Source organism: Aulonocara stuartgranti, assembly GCF_965226115.1.
Source record: "Aulonocara stuartgranti genome assembly, chromosome: 3".
In the NCBI taxonomy this organism is placed as follows: Eukaryota; Metazoa; Chordata; class Actinopteri; order Cichliformes; family Cichlidae; genus Aulonocara; species Aulonocara stuartgranti.
In genome coordinates, this window is record NC_138941.1 from 41,311,688 (window position 1) to 41,329,106 (window position 17,419).

Genomic DNA, 17,419 nt, shown 5'->3' on the forward strand with positions numbered 1-17,419 from the left:
CAGAGGAAAAATAAATAAAAATGTGTCAGTGTGTCCTATGATAACACGAAAATCTAAGGCCAAATCAGAAGTTTAGATTGCAAACCTTTAACTCTTTTATTTTGACACTGAGGTAACAGTGAGATTCACATATAGGTGTCTGTAATGTGATATCACCCTGTTTATCCTGTGGGTAAAGATAGCTTTAAGACTCTGGGTATGTGTTTGGTGTCTTTGTCTCATGCTGCGAAATGAGCGTTGGCCCAGTCAGATGGTCACTTAAAAAAAAAAAAAAAAGAAAAAGAAAAAAAAAGTAAATATCTGAAGGGGATAAAATCTTTGTGCCTGATGTGTGTTTGTGTGTGCATTTTCAAGGCTTTAAAGCACCCAGAGGGTGCATACTAGCAAAGCATGCGCATGAGTGATTGTGAAGTGCTCTCCAGCAACTCTCCATTACATCACTTAAAGGAAACAACCGGCTGCTTAATGTGTGTTTTCTCCCTTTAAAGGGATGCAGTGTGAATATTTGTACATAGCAGACCTTCAGCTGCTCTTCCGTCTTTCCTCTTCCTCAGGTTGTGCTAAGGCAGGAGGCGTGCGCTTCTCAGAGGAACCCCACGCTGCATCTTCACACGTTCATTTCGATGAAAAGCTACATGACTCCGTTGTCATGGTGACTCCAGAAGATGATGGCAACTTTTTGGTCAAGGTTAGTTTAACCTTGTAATAGTTTGACACTTAATAGTTACTGAAGATTAAAGAGATGTCTTTTAATGTAGCTCAGTTTGATTTAAATTTTTTTTTACCTTAACTGTTTTTATAACAAGTGCAGTCAAAAAGTTTCACAACTTGTTCCTTGAAAACCAAAAAAACCCCAAACGAAACCCACCACAGCTAAATTCCTGTCTTCTGCTTGTGAAGCACTGTGAGGCTTTAAGGACTTGACAGATTGTTTCCTTGACATCTTGTTCAGACCACCAGCTGAGCACAAACGTGAACTCATTCTTCAAACCAATTTGACTTTTATACTAAGGACGATCGCTAATGATGAGAGCCGAGTCTCTGTCCGACCGTGGTGCAGGTTTTAGTGGAAGAGCCTACATCAGGTCAGGAGTCAGAGAAGTATGATTGTTGTTTATTTTTAAACATTCCTGGGTTGTGCCCTGAAATTTCTTCCTGCAGAAGTTGAGGTTTCTGCTCTAACATCCTGACATGTCACATTTGATCCAAATGACTTGAAATATGGCCATGATTTTAGCTCATCACTGTGCCCTATTGCCAAATTTGGCTCTCTGCAACCTTCTTTTTCCTAAGATGAATTTCAAGTTGCTGATTAGACACAGAGGAGAAGATACGTGAACATGGGAATGGACTTTAGAGTATATCCAGATGTAGATAAGAAGGTCAGAGTTGCACAAGGAGCTTTGAAGGCAATGACGGCTGAATTTAAATCAAGTAAAGTTTTTCTTTAGCGTTTTTATCGGTGCGGTTGTAGAACAGTTTTATCTCACTTCCTGTGTCCTGCTAAAGAGTCTGAAGACCACTCTCCTCTTATGTATCGTCTGTATTAGTTGCAGTCAGACCACAGTCTCGCCTTACAGGAAGTCTAATATAAGATGCTATTTCTGACTGTCAGACGGCAGTTGAGGTAATTCACTTTACTCTGTTTCTCATCAGTTCTATATCATTGAACCCACGAATGGTGGTAAGAAAGATAGCCTTTACTCATTTATAATAATGCTTTCAAAAAAGTTAATAGTACTTCAGTATATATAAAACAGTAGGTGATTAACATGCAAATGTGCAAACATGTGGATAAAATCATATTATTATCACTGTGCACTGAACAGTCTTATGGCAGCTGATATAAAGGACCTCCTGAGGTGATCAGATGTGCACTTTGGTGCAGTCAGTCTTTGACTGAAGGTGCTGCTGTTGATAACCTTCAGGCCACAGAGTGGGTGTGCAGGGTTGATCATAGCTGATTTCAGCTTCAAGTGCATTCTTCTCTCTACTGCCTGCTGAGCTTTTTCAAGTTCAGACCCGACTGCTGGGCCGTTCCTCTATAGGTTTGTCTACTGTTCCTCTCTGCTGTGCGGACAGCTTCTCCTCAGCAGGCCCCAACAAAAAGCACTGGCCACCACCATATGGTAGACACACTGCACACCAAGGGATGGCAGATGTTCAGTGACCTTAGCCTCTGTAGAAAATAAAGTCACCTTTGTCCTTTACTGCATACCGCCTCTGTATGGCTCTTCCATATCTGTGGTTGACCACCACTTCCACTTAATTGCTTCAGATTATTGTTAGTGTTGAAGGAGGATTAATATGAATAAAATTCTCTAGGGATTCATAATAAAAGTCAGTAATTATCAAAATCTTCATGCAGGACAATTATTGACTGACCTCTGGCTGCTACATGTATTATATAAATGGAAGAAAAAATGTCTTACGTTGTCTCACCTTCAATGTAAGTGCCATGCTGTTGTTGTTTGGTGCTATAGATGACAGTACTGAGCGCTAAAATAATGAATAAAACCCCTTCTGTTCATCTGGACGTCGAGAGGGAGAAACATTTCATCTCTCATCTAAGTGACTTCTTCAGTCTTCGGGATGATTGAGACTGTTTTCAGTTTTCACATGACACATTAGATCGATCAATCTATCTTATCAGTCTACAAAATAAAAAGCAGTGTGATTAGTGTAGACACAAAACAATGTCTAAGTTGTGTGAATATTTTAGTTAGAGGATGTTACTAGAAGTGGATATGGAGAGCTAATAAGAGGACGTGTTAGATTAGGTGGCATTAAAAAATAAATAAAATAAAGCTTTTGTAACAAGTAGAGTCAAAAATTACATCAACATGCTATGAAAAGTCAGTACTTATTTTATTTTGTAGTTTTTTTCCTGATGTAATTCTCAAATTTTAGTATTTGTAAATGTTTAAGTAATAGGGGTAGGCTAGAGTCTCAAAAAGATATCGCCATATTTCAACAGAAATTTGTGATCGTGATAATTTGATGATATACAAACAAAATACTGAACCAAGTTTCATCAGCGATTGCAGCTCACAGGCAGTTTCTTTTTGATCATATTTTTCCATTTTGCTCCTAGGTTTTCATTTTCCCTTTTAAGAGTACTGGTGGTTTGAGGGACACTAAAAGCACACGTGTTACTTCTTTCTTTTATGCTGTGCAATTATTTGACAAGGGGAAATTATCAAGAGCAATAAAGATGTTAAACCTCCGTCTGTGAAGGATAGGAAGACTGAAGACTATTTTTAGTCTGGTGATTATGTGTGTTTTGTTTATATGTCTGTCTGTTATGAATTAATGTAATCATGAGGTGCTTCGCTGATGACGCGTTGGAAATGTTCGGAGGCACTTACTTAAAATGATCACCCTAAGCTCAGCTGTCTGGCAGCATCACACGCTCTGGATAAGAAACACTCTGCACCAGTTTGCTTCCAGCCTGTTATTCAGTTTGCGTCATGCGTGTCACGTACACCAGAGAACCAAATTCAATTCCACTTTTATTGTCATGGGGTGCAGGTGTAGTTTCAGAGTGGATGTCAACAAAGGCTGTAAAAAGGTTGATTAAAGGTTTGCCAATACAAGATCTTACTTCTCTGGCACATGTCTTTCTAACAAGAAGCCTCCAACCGGCTACATTTATAAAAGGAGTGATTAAAAATATTTTTAAGTTTTGTTTTCTTTTTCAAAAAACAAATCTACTTTTCACAGATTATATCTCTTGTGGCGTATTAGCTTAAAAATTCAGAAATAGTACATAAGGGCTTAATTTCTTTGGATGGCATGTTTTCAAGTGGCAGATATAACAGAGAGAGGTAGGTCTTTGATCTGGTGTACCCGTCCCCTCGCTTTCTGTCAGAATTGATAGGTTGTATCTGTGAAACATCGAGTCCAAGATTAAAGTCTTTTCATTCCTGCTAATCTTCTCTGTCAGCTTTAAAGTTTAGAGAACAATGATATCGGACAGCGCAACAAAGGAAGGTGCCTAAGGCCCAACATTGTTGTAATATTAATGATAAATCACCCTGTGACACTTGTCACAGGGTGATTTATCATACAGGCTTGATCTTTAGATGATAGTAATGATAATGAACCATGTTGCTAACTGCACAATTTATTTATTTTTTACTTTCTTTTTACAGTTCTTTACAGCTGCTTTGTTATAGAGGTGGTTGTTCATCAACTTTTATTCATTTCATTGTTTTTTTTCTTTATTTTTCTTTTCAACATTATTATCTGTGAATGTAACGTGTGGGATATCTGTCAGTAGAGATGCATTGCTAGATTCGAATTCATAATGTTGTTACTATGTTCAGTTGTTTTGACATATTGCACCGTTTTAGACCCAAACTGAAGTGTCTCAACAACTTATTTTTGAATAGCAGTAACATCTTTTAAAAATACTTCCCAGAAATTTTTTTGCTTTTCCTCTGCCAACGTCATGAATTTGAGGAATGTGTTTATAACTGTCTGATGGATTGCCATGAATCTTTGAAGATTACAAATCCCACAGCTTTTTACTGCTCAGCTGTAAAAAGTCGAGTGGGGTGTTATCGTCGTGAACAGTATAACTTGAGAACGATGGGAGATAGGATATTCAAATTGATCTACTAAAAATATTGGAGAGCTTTCAATGGCAATCCATCCGATGTTCATTCATCGTAAACATCAGGTTCATCATGCCACTAAAGCAAAATTGATCACTGAAGTTGGCTCCAGAAACTCGTGTTTGAGTCAAGCGTTGTTTCATTTACATAAATGTGCTCATGGTTAACTGGTGAAGGCTGAAATATGAGTTGCAGTGATACTCTTTTTACTAGAAAAGATTTTCTCTTCAATAAACCTTGCTGGTAACCTCTGTGTGTTGTAGTTCTATTATGGTGGAAAGTGAGTAATTCATTCTCTGTTGTCACCAGCATGTTGCTGCAGTCACTCTGTTGATGGGGGAGTGTGGGGTTAAGTTACTATAATAAGCCAGAAAGCCCAAGTTTCAGTGTAACAAGCACCTCAAACTTGTGGACGAGTATTTAAAGATCACCTTTGACCTAAGGTCAGGGGTGATCTTTAAATTCAAAGTGACTTATAAGGCGTACTATGTATGTAGTTGGTCTTTAGTCACATAAATGAAACGCGATTAGGCAGAAGAGTGATGTCCATCTGGGACACTGTAATCAAGATTGTAGGGCAATTTGGCGGCTTCCACAAACAAGTGCCCTCCCCAATGTCATTTTAATGGATTAATTTTTAAGTCTATGAGAATGTTTGTTCACTAATCAATGTATCTTTGTTATTACAACATTCTTTTTTCTTTGGTAAATAAGTTTAAAATAACATAAACAGCAACTTGAAATAACATCTCACTTTGAAGTAGTGTCACAGATTTGTTGTTGTTTATCTCTTTTTCTCATGTTGTTGGTGTTTTTTTTAACGGTGCCTTTAAAGTCTTCCGAGTGTAACTTTCCAGATTCATAACTGCAAACTTCAGTATGAAGATTCTTGTTTCGGGCTAAGTGTCTGTGGTCAACTCTGAAACAAAGAGGTGGATGCAGCGAGAAAGCGCTGCATAAATTTGATTCTTATTTTCTTGGTGTTAGGGCAGGTTCATAAAATTTGCATACCAGACATGTGTCCCAAAATAATCAAACCCCAAAGTCACAAAGTCATATTATAATGTTGAATGAAAACTGTTGTGTGTTATAAAACATGATAAAGTGGTCGACTTTCTCAATTCAGTGTAATTGGCAAGCAAAGATGGACTTTTTTTCCCCCACACCCTTATCCATGTGTGAAGCTGACCGTCCGCTGTATCTTCTCAAAGGCACAGCAGGAACTTCAAGCTCAACCAACAGCAAGCACATACAGGATGAAAACGGGAGGAGTAAAAACAGCATGTATGCTACTGTTGTGTGCCTACCACTCATGACTCAAATAATTAAAGTCTTATTTCCTGCTCTCGTTGTGTTAGCTTAACTGTAAGCCACCTGGGTAACAACTTACTAGCCAGCTAGCCAGCAGCTATTATCTTAATGTATATATAAAATATTGAATATGTAGTAAGGAGTACATTGGGTTATATTGAATAGGCAAGTTTGTTCTTGCCTTTTACACTTAAACTTGGGCTTATTTAGACACTTTCTGGCTTCTTATAGCAACCTAACCACCCCTGTCAACATACAGCGGCTGCAGCAACATGATGGTGACAACAGAGAAATAATTACTTACTTCCCACAACATTAGAGCTATAAAACACAGAGGTTACCAACAAGGTTTATTAAAGGGAAAAACTTTTCTGGGAAAAAGAGCCTGCATCTCAGGTTTCAGCCTTCACTAGTTAACCATGAGCAGCTCATGTAGATGAAATTTAAAGCCATTGTGTCTCCCTTACAGATGAATTGTAATAATTTTGGTAATTCTCTTAATTACTATCTGGAACTTTGCACTTTTTGTGGTTTTACATGTTACCCCTCAGCCGTAAAAGTCAGATGGGGTTGTAACCCTGATGGATGGGCGAGCAGGTGGGCAACACCAACAACCAAGTTGTGAAATCGGTAACTCGAGATCAAAGCAACGTAGGAATTTCAATTGATACCACATGTGCATCTACGAGAATCTGACCTCAGGGGCCAGAGGTCAAGTTTTCTGAAAAACTTGTGACTTTAAGAAAGCAAAGTCACCTAGGATTTCTGAATTGATACCATAGATGGTAAATGGAATGGTTCTTATGTAGCTCTTTTCTACTCCATCTTAGCACTCAAAGCTTCTCTGTATGTGCTTTCTATCTAACATTCACATGCATTCTTGCTCTGATGTATCAGCAAGCAACTTGGGGTTAGTATCTTGAAGTAGTGTGCAGACTGGAGTAGATGGGAATCAAAGCACCAACGTTCCGATTAATAGGTGACCTCTACCACCTGAGGTACAGCCACCTCATAGATGCAGCTGTTGGTAGGCTGCGAGTAGGACTGTTTTGTCTGCCTTATTCAGTGTTCTTCTTTTGACTGTTGTTTACTTTAGCTGCAGTGCATTTGACCTCTCAGGGCCACCGTACAAGTGTAACTGGTGTATAAAACCCATCAGCTAGCTATGGAGTCTGCCTTTACAAACATTTGTGAAAGAAGGGGCCATTCTAAAGCCCATGGTACTGTAATAGGATGTGACCGTTGCAACAAGTCAGTTTATGAGATTTCCTTCCTGGTATTATTGCAAAGTTGAAGTGTTTAAAAAACACAACAACTGGGGCACAAAGTGGAAGACCATTTACAGAGCGAGGTTGCTGATTCCTGGTGTGTAAAAGTCACTGACGCTTTGATGAGTCGGTACCTGCAGGACTCCAACTCTCCTCTTGTATTAACATCAGCACAAAAACTGTGTGATGGGAGTTTTATGGCATGGGTTTGCTTTTTTTAAAACACTCTAGGTGTGTTTTAAAAAAAAAAAAAAAAAGTTATTGATTTATTGAGATGGAAAAATTAATGTATTTGGCTATTAGTCAGGACCCCCGTAGTCTAGACACTGATTGTGGTAAGGATGGAGGCTTGGGTTGTCTGAAGTCTGAAGGGGAGAATGACAGAGCAGAGAGTGGAGGCTGATTGGCTAAAAGAAGGCTGGTAAGAAGATGATTGGACTAGGGTAATGATGTCAGCATTGAGTTTGACAACGTGGGAAAGAGGAAGCAATGTAAAGAACAGACTAACAGCCGAACACCCAGGAAAGCAGGCAGATGAGTGATTACAGATCTCTTTTTTTAACTTGCGCATACGTTTAATTTTGCAGTAACAAAAGTGTGTTTGTTAATGTGCGTGTGACTATTCTAAGCTTTCCTCAGATGATAACTGCCCTACCAGAAACCAAGTTGAAATGTCTTAAAGTTCAGTTCATGTTACTAAGCCTCTTGAAGTGTTAACTCTCACTCACAGCCAGATCATTGTGATTAAAAGTTGTGTGTGAGCGCGTGGATGGACTGCAGACACTTAGTTCTCAGTCACAGATCGGCCCGTTTGTGCACTCGTGTTTCTAAAAGCTCTGTAAGTGCAGGCCCAGAATATTGTGAGCTCGGTTTTGTGGAGGGGGCATCGCTAATGAACTGGTTAGGGGGTGAGAAGGAAGGTGCCAATCCCTGCAGACATACCACTAAGGAAGTGGGTGTGCGTGGGATGGAAGCGCTATGCATCCAACAGCTGTATGAATGCAGCCCTGATGAAGGTAATTTACATTTCACAAATTGTGTATGTCCATGTGTCAGGTGCGGGTCGGGCAGATTTTCTATTCAGTGTTTCTGCACAGAAATTTCAGTCGCGGTGATGCAAATGAGCAGCTGTCAGTGCTGCAAAGACCGGCTGAAGAAGCCACACGTTTTTAAATTTAAAGTGTTTATGAAGTTTAGTTTCTGTAGTGCATAAGGTGAGGTGTTGCTCTGCATAACATTAGTGGTTCTACATGCAGATTACCAGTAATCTCATTACTAAGTAACCAGATTAAAGGCTAATTAGTGAAGAGTGTGTGGTTGTCTGCTGGAAAGATTAACACAAAATAAGAAGATGAAAATAGGAAAAGCTGCTTTTAGCTTCAAGTGGAACTAATACATCTAGTATATTAAAAAGTGATTTGTTGTTAGAGGTTGTTCTTGTAGTAACACATCTGCAAACAAAAGCTGATTCTTGACGCTTAAAGATTTCTTCTTCAAGATAAACACTGCAGAAGTGGTAGTTGTTTAGTACACAGGGGGAATTTACCTACAAAAGAGCCATTTATTCCACTCAGGAGCTGATGGAGACCAAACTAGAGTTAAAAGAGATGGGCCTTCCAGTAATTCGGTGAACACAAGGATTTTGCCTACATACAGACTTTTTGTGTAAGGAAAATGAAACAATGAATTGAACAATGAAGGAACAATGAAAGCGGTAGTGTTGGCTCCTCTCTTAAGCCTTGTTTATACTTTCAGCTTTAACGAAACGTCATTTTCCCCATCAGACGGTGAGTGGGAGAGAACGTGCGCCTTCCTGTTTTGTGTGACCGCACGGACTCGTTAGAATTTACATTACAATGCACCAACTGTGCAAGCGCCCCAGGTGGCAAACTTCAAAGAAATCTAACAGGAAAGACTACTCAGCGGTTGGGTCTGCAGTTGTCTGTGTCCACAGCAAAGTATAATGAAGGCTTCATTTTCCACAGCAGCTTTATCTGCCCTTTCTGCACCGGATGACCTTCCTCCCATTTATTTAGACTAACTTGCGACCCTTGAGTTTGTCTCTCCTTGTCTCCATCTGGGATCTTTTGCACAGTTTTAATCACCACCACCAAACCACACTGCTGACCACATAAAGGCCCTACAATATTAGGACAAGATGAGCATGAACAAGATGGGAAGGACAAACTCCTTTTCAACTTTTTAACCATTAGAGAGGGAACACCATTGACTCTGATGTGTTGGAGGATGAAAAGAAGAGGATGAGGTAGGGAATAAAGAGGGCAGAACACAAAATATGGGAGAGACAAGAAAAAAGTTAATGACGTGTAGTACTGGAATGTAAATGGACATTTTTTAACCAGTTTTGGTGCAGTTGACATATTTATTCTTTGTACACTGTAATGGTACATTCCCAGCATGGAAAATAGTATTTTGATTTTCATGACTTTGTGCAAATTGCAGTCTCCTTGTCTTTTAAATCTTTGCTTTGAAGCCAGGGATCTGGTTTGTGACCACACGCAAAAAGTTGCCAGCTTCACATTGACTTTGGTGAGTTAATGGTCAGTCCGCTATCACTTTGAGATTGAATGGAGTCAAGTTGGCAAATATGTGCAATCCGTTTGTGATAATCGGGTGAATTACAAATCCCTTTTCAACTACATAAAGAGAAATTTACATTAACTACATTTACAGTCCAACCAGAATCAACCAAGCATGACGTAGTTGCTGCAGGATGGTGATTTAACTGCAAATTGAAATCGGTGCTCAACAACCAACTCGAGTTTCCTAATGTAAATAAGTGTCACAAAGGAGATTGGCTCATTGGCGCAGACTGATTCAGATTGATTGCAGCCCTTTGCCAAACTGAATGATTGCACCAATCTGAGTTGCACTAGGCGACCTGTGCAAACACCTTGTAATCAGAAGTGTGCTACACCCTCAACTTCTAAGCGACAACGTTTGTAATGTAGATTGCAAAGGTTCAAAACGATTATAGTACCTAACAGCATTTTTCTGCAACATAAAATGAGCTGATCTTTGATATTGGACTAAATCACAAGAGGTGGTTTAAAACGGGAGCTAAAAAATACCCCTTTCCTACAGTAAGTTACATTAATGTATTTTCAACTTTTTGCCAGCTGTTTTCATAGCTTAAAGGAACCTATTTAACTTTACTGCATGGGCTGATCATACTCACCCATTTTACTCTTTAAAAGGCCTTTTCTGAACCAAGATACAACTGAAGTGATTGCAAAGGTTGCTCTAGTAGTTTTGGACATGTAAATGAGCAATTCTTGCTTACAACCAGAACTCCTGTGCATCCAAGTGCAAACAAATCCACAGAAACGTAGGAGATTTGTGTATATAACACTTTTACTTCTAGTTATATTAAGCTCTATACAGGGAGTGCAGAATTATTAGGCAAGTTGTATTTTTGAGGAATAATTTTATTATTGAACAACAACCATGTTCTCAATGAACCCAAAAAACTCATTAATATCAAAGCTGAATGTTTTTGGAAGTAGTTTTTAGTTTGTTTTTAGTTTGAGCTATTTTAGGGGGATATCTGTGTGTGCAGGTGACTATTACTGTGCATAATTATTAGGCAACTTAACAAAAAACAAATATATACCCATTTCAATTATTTATTTTTACCAGTGAAACCAATATAACATCTCCACATTCACAAATATACATTTCTGACATTCAAAAACAAAACAAAAACAAATCAGCGACCAATATAGCCACCTTTCTTTGCAAGGACACTCAAAAGCCTGCCATCCATGGATTCTGTCAGTGTTTTGATCTGTTCACCATCAACATTGCGTGCAGCAGCAACCACAGCCTCCCAGACACTGTTCAGAGAGGTGTACTGTTTTCCCTCCTTGTAAATCTCACATTTGATGATGGACCACAGGTTCTCAATGGGGTTCAGATCAGGTGAACAAGGAGGCCATGTCATTAGTTTTTCTTCTTTTATACCCTTTCTTGCCAGCCACGCTGTGGAGTACTTGGACGCGTGTGATGAAGCATTGTCCTGCATGGAAATCATGTTTTTCTTGAAGGATGCAGACTTCTTCCTGTACCACTGCTTGAAGAAGGTGTCTTCCAGAAACTGGCAGTAGGACTGGGAGTTGAGCTTGACTCCATCCTCAACCCGAAAAGGCCCCACAAGCTCATCTTTGATGATACCAGCCCAAACCAGTACTCCACCTCCACCTTGCTGGCGTCTGAGTCGGACTGGAGCTCTCTGCCCTTTACCAATCCAGCCACGGGCCCATCCATCTGGCCCATCAAGACTCACTCTCATTTCATCAGTCCATAAAACCTTAGAAAAACCAGTCTTGAGATATTTCTTGGCCCAGTCTTGACGTTTCAGCTTGTGTGTCTTGTTCAGTGGTGGTCGTCTTTCAGCCTTTCTTACCTTGGCCATGTCTCTGAGTATTGCACACCTTGTGCTTTTGGGCACTCCAGTGATGTTGCAGCTCTGAAATATGGCCAAACTGGTGGCAAGTGGCATCTTGGCAGCTGCACGCTTGACTTTTCTCAGTTCATGGGCAGTTATTTTGCACCTTGGTTTTTCCACACGCTTCTTGCGACCCTGTTGACTATTGTGAATGAAACGCTTGATTGTTCGATGATCACGCTTCAGAAGCTTTGCAATTTTGAGACTGCTGCATCCCTCTGCAAGATATCTCACTATTTTTGACTTTTCTGAGCCTGTCAAGTCCTTCTTTTGACCCATTTTGTCAAAGGAAAGGAAGTTGCCTAATAATTATGCACACCTGATATAGGGTGTTGATGTCATTAGACCACACCCCTTCTCATTACAGAGATGCACATCACCTAATATGCTTAATTGGTAGTAGGCTTTCGAGCCTATACAGCTTGGAGTAAGACAACATGCATGAAGAGGATGATGTGGACAAAATACTCATTTGCCTAATAATTCTGCACTCCCTGTATAGTGAGAGCACTGACTGAAATGGTTACATAGCAGTGTAAACTTATATGTTGTTCAGTAACCTTGGTTACTCTGGTAACTGATTGAGTTATTGAGTGCTCCTAGTATAATCTGCTTAAGCTGCATGTCGGCACTCTGAATAAATGAAGCTGACTCTATGGAGTTGCCCTTTGAAGTCCAGCAAAAATTAATTTCTTATGTGTTATGTAAGTATTGCCAGCAGCTATAAAGCAAATGTAACCAGACAAATAGCTTACAGCTCAATCTTTGCAAGTCAGTGGCTCACTCGGTCTACGGAGAATTTTTTTTTGTTCTCACAAGTGATGTCTTCCAAGTAAGCGTTCCCTGCTTCTACATGTAGTCAGCAGTCAGTGTTGTGTGTTCATAAGTACTGACTGAACTGTCTTGGTGAAGTGGGGTGACGAGTTCTTGAAATGTGTGGTATTTGTCAGCCAGCTGAATCGGACCATTGTTTTTGGGTGAACGCTTCCAGTGTTACACATGATATATTGTAATACCAAAAACAGGAATGCTTTCTTTTTCTTATGAACTGAAATGGTTCACGCTGAGTTTTTCACTTCCAACTGTTTGGTTGGGCTTTTTCCTGCCTAAACTCTTTATTTTGTTGTTTTAATGTGGAGCCTGAAATTTGAATTTCACAGTGTGTGGACGTGCGTGGGACTACACTCACAGAACGATTGTTCTTCTCTGCAGCACTCCTTCAGCATTCCCTTTTGTCTCTGTAGCGCTGTTTGGAGCCTCTGCTCTGCCCGTTGCTTTAACCAGGGGTCGCGTGGGGCTGAAAATGCCGTTTGCAGCTTTAGCTGGAGGGTCTTTACGCTTATCTCTCCTTGCCTGCATGGCCCTGCTGTCTCATTCTCTCTCTCTCACTCTCGATGTATCTGTATATCTCGTCTCCTCTGCACAGCTTTCTTCACCACTTGCTGTGATAACTCCCCCTCATGAATTTTTCTCTTTGCTTAATATGAGGCTGCTACTTCTATATCTCTACTACTATATCATCCCACACTAACTTTTTGCAGCTTTGTCTTGCACTTACTATGCCAACTATAATACTCTTTATCTCAGGTTTGAGCATAAAATGCAGGATAATTGACTGACTCTACAGATCTTTTACCAAGTTTTATGTTTTCAGTTGGTTGCTATGGACCAGATTTGTGGGCAGCATCAGTGCAAAATGTTCTTTTGGTGTTGAAGATCTGCTGCTCAGATTTTATAAAGAGGCACAATGAATATTTTTCAAACTAAACTGGGTGGAGGTTTCCCTTTCAGTGCACAACAATTTTGGGAGAAGGGTATTCAAATGATTCACACAAACATGAGGAGAGCGGTAGGCTAGTTATTGCAAATAACACTGAATTTATCACTGAAAAAATGCATGTCTCATTTTACAGCTTTTGTGGTTGTGATAGTTGTCACTGGGTGTTAATTTATTGCAGAGGGTTATCAGAATGGCAGACTGAACTGAACCTAATGTGGAATGTGGTGGGAGGAAGAGAGGCCCAATATAGCAGAAATCAAACGTGTATAACAGAAAAGACTACTCCACCGTCGGGTCTCCAGCTCACTGTATTCATATCCTGCAAAGTATAATCTAGGCCTAAGGTGTAAAACCTGTGCTTACCCTGTAACAATTTGGCGAGTACAGTACTCACTCCCACATTGGTTCCGCTTGATTTTGACCTGCTGAGTTGTGCTGCTCTTTGTAGAAATCTGGTCACAGTGGTTAGTAGATTTTTTGCAGAACTTTCCACTCCCATCAGTGCATTTGATGATGGTGATTGTGGCCTCATGCTAAGTGCACAAACTGTCAGAGAATGAAAACGTTTGACAAAATTTCAAATTTCTTAAACTTCCTAAACTATCTGAGCAGCTTCTTGATGCATGCTCAATCATCCAGTTAAATAAATCCCCAAAAGGGGAGTCTGTTGATCTGGACGTAGTGTTTTTAGTGGGAGACACATTTTCTCATCCAAGTGACTTCTTCCATCTGAAGAAGTCACTTGGATGAGGTAATTCAGAAGGTACAGGGAGTGCAGAATTATTAGGCAAGTTGTATTTTTGAGGAATAATTTTATTATTGAACAACAACCATGTTCTCAATGAACCCAAAAAACTCATTAATATCAAAGCTGAATGTTTGTGGAAGTAGTTTTTAGTTTGTTTTTAGTTTGAGCTATTTTAGGGGGATATCTGTGTGTGCAGGTGACTATTACTGTGCATAATTATTAGGCAACTTAACAAAAAACAAATATATACCCATTTCAATTATTTATTTTTACCAGTGACACCAATATAACATCTCCACATTCACAAATATACATTTCTGACATTCAAAAACAAAACAAAAACAAATCAGCGACCAATATAGCCACCTTTCTTTGCAAGGACACTCAAAAGCCTGCCGTCCATGGATTCTGTCAGTGTTTTGATCTGTTCACCATCAACATTGCGTGCAGCAGCAACCACAGCCTCCCAGACACTGTTCAGAGAGGTGTACTGTTTTCCCTCCTTGTAAATCTCACATTTGATGATGGACCACAGGTTCTCAATGGGGTTCAGATCAGGTGAACAAGGAGGCCATGTCATTAGTTTTTCTTCTTTTATACCCTTTCTTGCCAGCCACGCTGTGGAGTACTTGGACACGTGTGATGGAGCATTGTCCTGCATGAAAATCATGTTTTTCTTGAAGGATGCAGACTTCTTCCTGTACCACTGCTTGAAGAAGGTGTCTTCCAGAAACTGGCAGTAGGACTGGGAGTTGAGCTTGACTCCATCCTCAACCCGAAAAGGCCCCACAAGCTCATCTTTGATGATACCAGCCCAAACCAGTACTCCACCTCCACCTTGCTGGCGTCTGAGTCGGACTGGAGCTCTCTGCCCTTTACCAATCCAGCCACGGGCCCATCCATCTGGCCCATCAAGACTCACTCTCATTTCATCAGTCCATAAAACCTTAGAAAAACCAGTCTTGAGATATTTCTTGGCCCAGTCTTGACGTTTCAGCTTGTGTGTCTTGTTCAGTGGTGGTCGTCTTTCAGCCTTTCTTACCTTGGCCATGTCTCTGAGTAAATGGTAAATGGTAAATGGCCTGCATTTGTATAGCGCTTTTCTAGTCCATAGGACCCCAAAGCGCTTTACACTACATTCAGTCATCCACCCATTCACACACACATTCACACACTGGCGATAGCAAGCTACATTGTAGCCACAGCTGCCCTGGGGCGCACTGACAGAGGCGAGGCTGCCGGACACAGGCGCCACCGGGCCCTCTGACCACCACCAGTAGGCAAACACGGGGTTAGTATCTTGCCCAAGGATATTTGGCATGCAGCCAGGATGCAGCCTGGGATCAACCCACCGACCTTCTGATTAGTGGCTGACCTGCTCACCTTGTGCTTTTGGGCACTCCAGTGATGTTGCAGCTCTGAAATATGGCCAAACTGGTGGCAAGTGGCATCTTGGCAGCTGCACGCTTGACTTTTCTCAGTTCATGGGCAGTTATTTTGCGCCTTGGTTTGTCCACACGCTTCTTGCGACCCTGTTGACTATTTTAAATGAAACGCTTGATTGGTCGATGATCACGCTTCAGAAGCTTTGCAATTTTGAGACTGCTGCATCCCTCTGCAAGATATCTCACTATTTTAGACTTTTCTGAGCCTGTCAAGTCCTTCTTTTGACCCATTTTGCCAAAGGAAAGGACGTTGCCTAATAATTATGCACACCTGATATAGGGTGTTGATGTCATTAGACCACGCCCCTTCTCATTACAGAGATGCACATCACCTAATATGCTTAATTGGTAGCAGGCTTTCGAGCCTATACAGCTTGGAGTAAGACAACATGCATGAAGAGGATGATGTGGACAAAATACTCATTTGCCTAATAATTCTGCACTCCCTGTAGTTTGGTTTTCTTTCCCCATCAGGCTACAATGAAAATCTGGCAGAGGTGATGGGATTACAATCACCAAAGCCAGGGCTAATAATTTCTTCAGCAACTTCTTCAGTCTGAAAGAGGTTAAAATATTACACAACATCCTTTTTTTAAGCAAGTCACTACAGTCTGAAGAGGCCACTTGGATGAGTGCCGAAACGTTTTGCTCACTGAAAATGCTGCGTCCAGATGAACAGAATCAACTGTTGGGTACCTGAGCAGCTGTCTAAATCATAAATACATTCGTATTTTAATATAATAAAACCTAAGAATAAATATATGAAGAAGATGGATCTACACTCTCTGGTTTATAGAGTTAAATTATATGTAATGAGTCACTATTGGATCTGACTTAGAAACCGAGTGATACTGTATGCTCATGCTGTAGTGACTTGCATAAAAAAGAATGTTGTGTAATATATTAACCTCTTTATGCTGCAGTATAAAGCACCTTGAGATGACTATTGTTGTGAACTAATGCTATATGTATAGGATTATTGTCTATTTTACACCAAATTGGACCTTCATTTGCAAAAATGAGTATTATACTGTTTTACCTAAGATTTGAAATTAGCTCAACTTTGAAAGAGCATAAGGTCGTCATTGGAGTGTTTTTACTAAGATCATAAATCACTTTAGAAGAGAATAATTTTCCCATAGACTTTAGTTAGAAAAGTCTCCCCTGGCCACTGGAAGGAATGCAAGTTTCAGGCAATTACACGTTGCTGAATGCTATGTGCGTTGTTTATATGTGGAACTTGTTTGTATTAGAACTTGGAAAAGCCTAAATTTCTCACGTTTGAAAACATAAAATTATTCTCTGTTTGCCTTTTTTTGTTTCAAAAGTACTGAAATCAAACAAATGTGTTAATTTTCTTTTGTTGCAATTCTTGCACTTGATCCTGGCTATGCTAAATGTCTACCATCATTGGGTGCTAAAGTTGTTTGGGTGCTGGAGCTGATGGCTTTCATACTTGAGTAGAAGAATAAGTGCTGAAGGCTTCACACACGCGCGATTAACATCACTAAAATGATTTTGGAGTTGAGTGAAATTCAGAGGGTAATTTGGTTTTCTTTCCCCATCAGGCTACAATGAAAATCTGGCAGAGGTGATGGGATTACAATCACTGAAGCCACAGATAATCATTTCAATTAGAGGACTCTCTCAAGGAAAACTCAGCCCGGTAGTGGAGCGCTTATATGTATCCATAAAATAAATCATTTTTATGTACCCGTAATAGGCTTACACTATGAAATGTGAGAGCACGGCTCAACCACTTTCTTCTCTATATAGACCG

At 40.1% G+C, this 17,419-nt stretch overlaps 1 protein-coding gene across 2 annotated transcripts in view; it reads left to right on the top strand.

The window, feature by feature from the left end:
* adisspb (adipose secreted signaling protein b) overlaps window positions 1-17,419 on the top strand; it is a 56,160-nt gene that overhangs the window by 29,248 nt on the left and 9,493 nt on the right. For both annotated transcript variants that reach the window (XM_082526329.1, XM_082526330.1), the window contains exon 3: window positions 555-688. In XM_082526329.1, coding sequence (XP_082382455.1) covers window positions 555-688 — 134 coding nt within the window. The remainder of the gene's footprint in view (window positions 1-554; window positions 689-17,419) is intronic.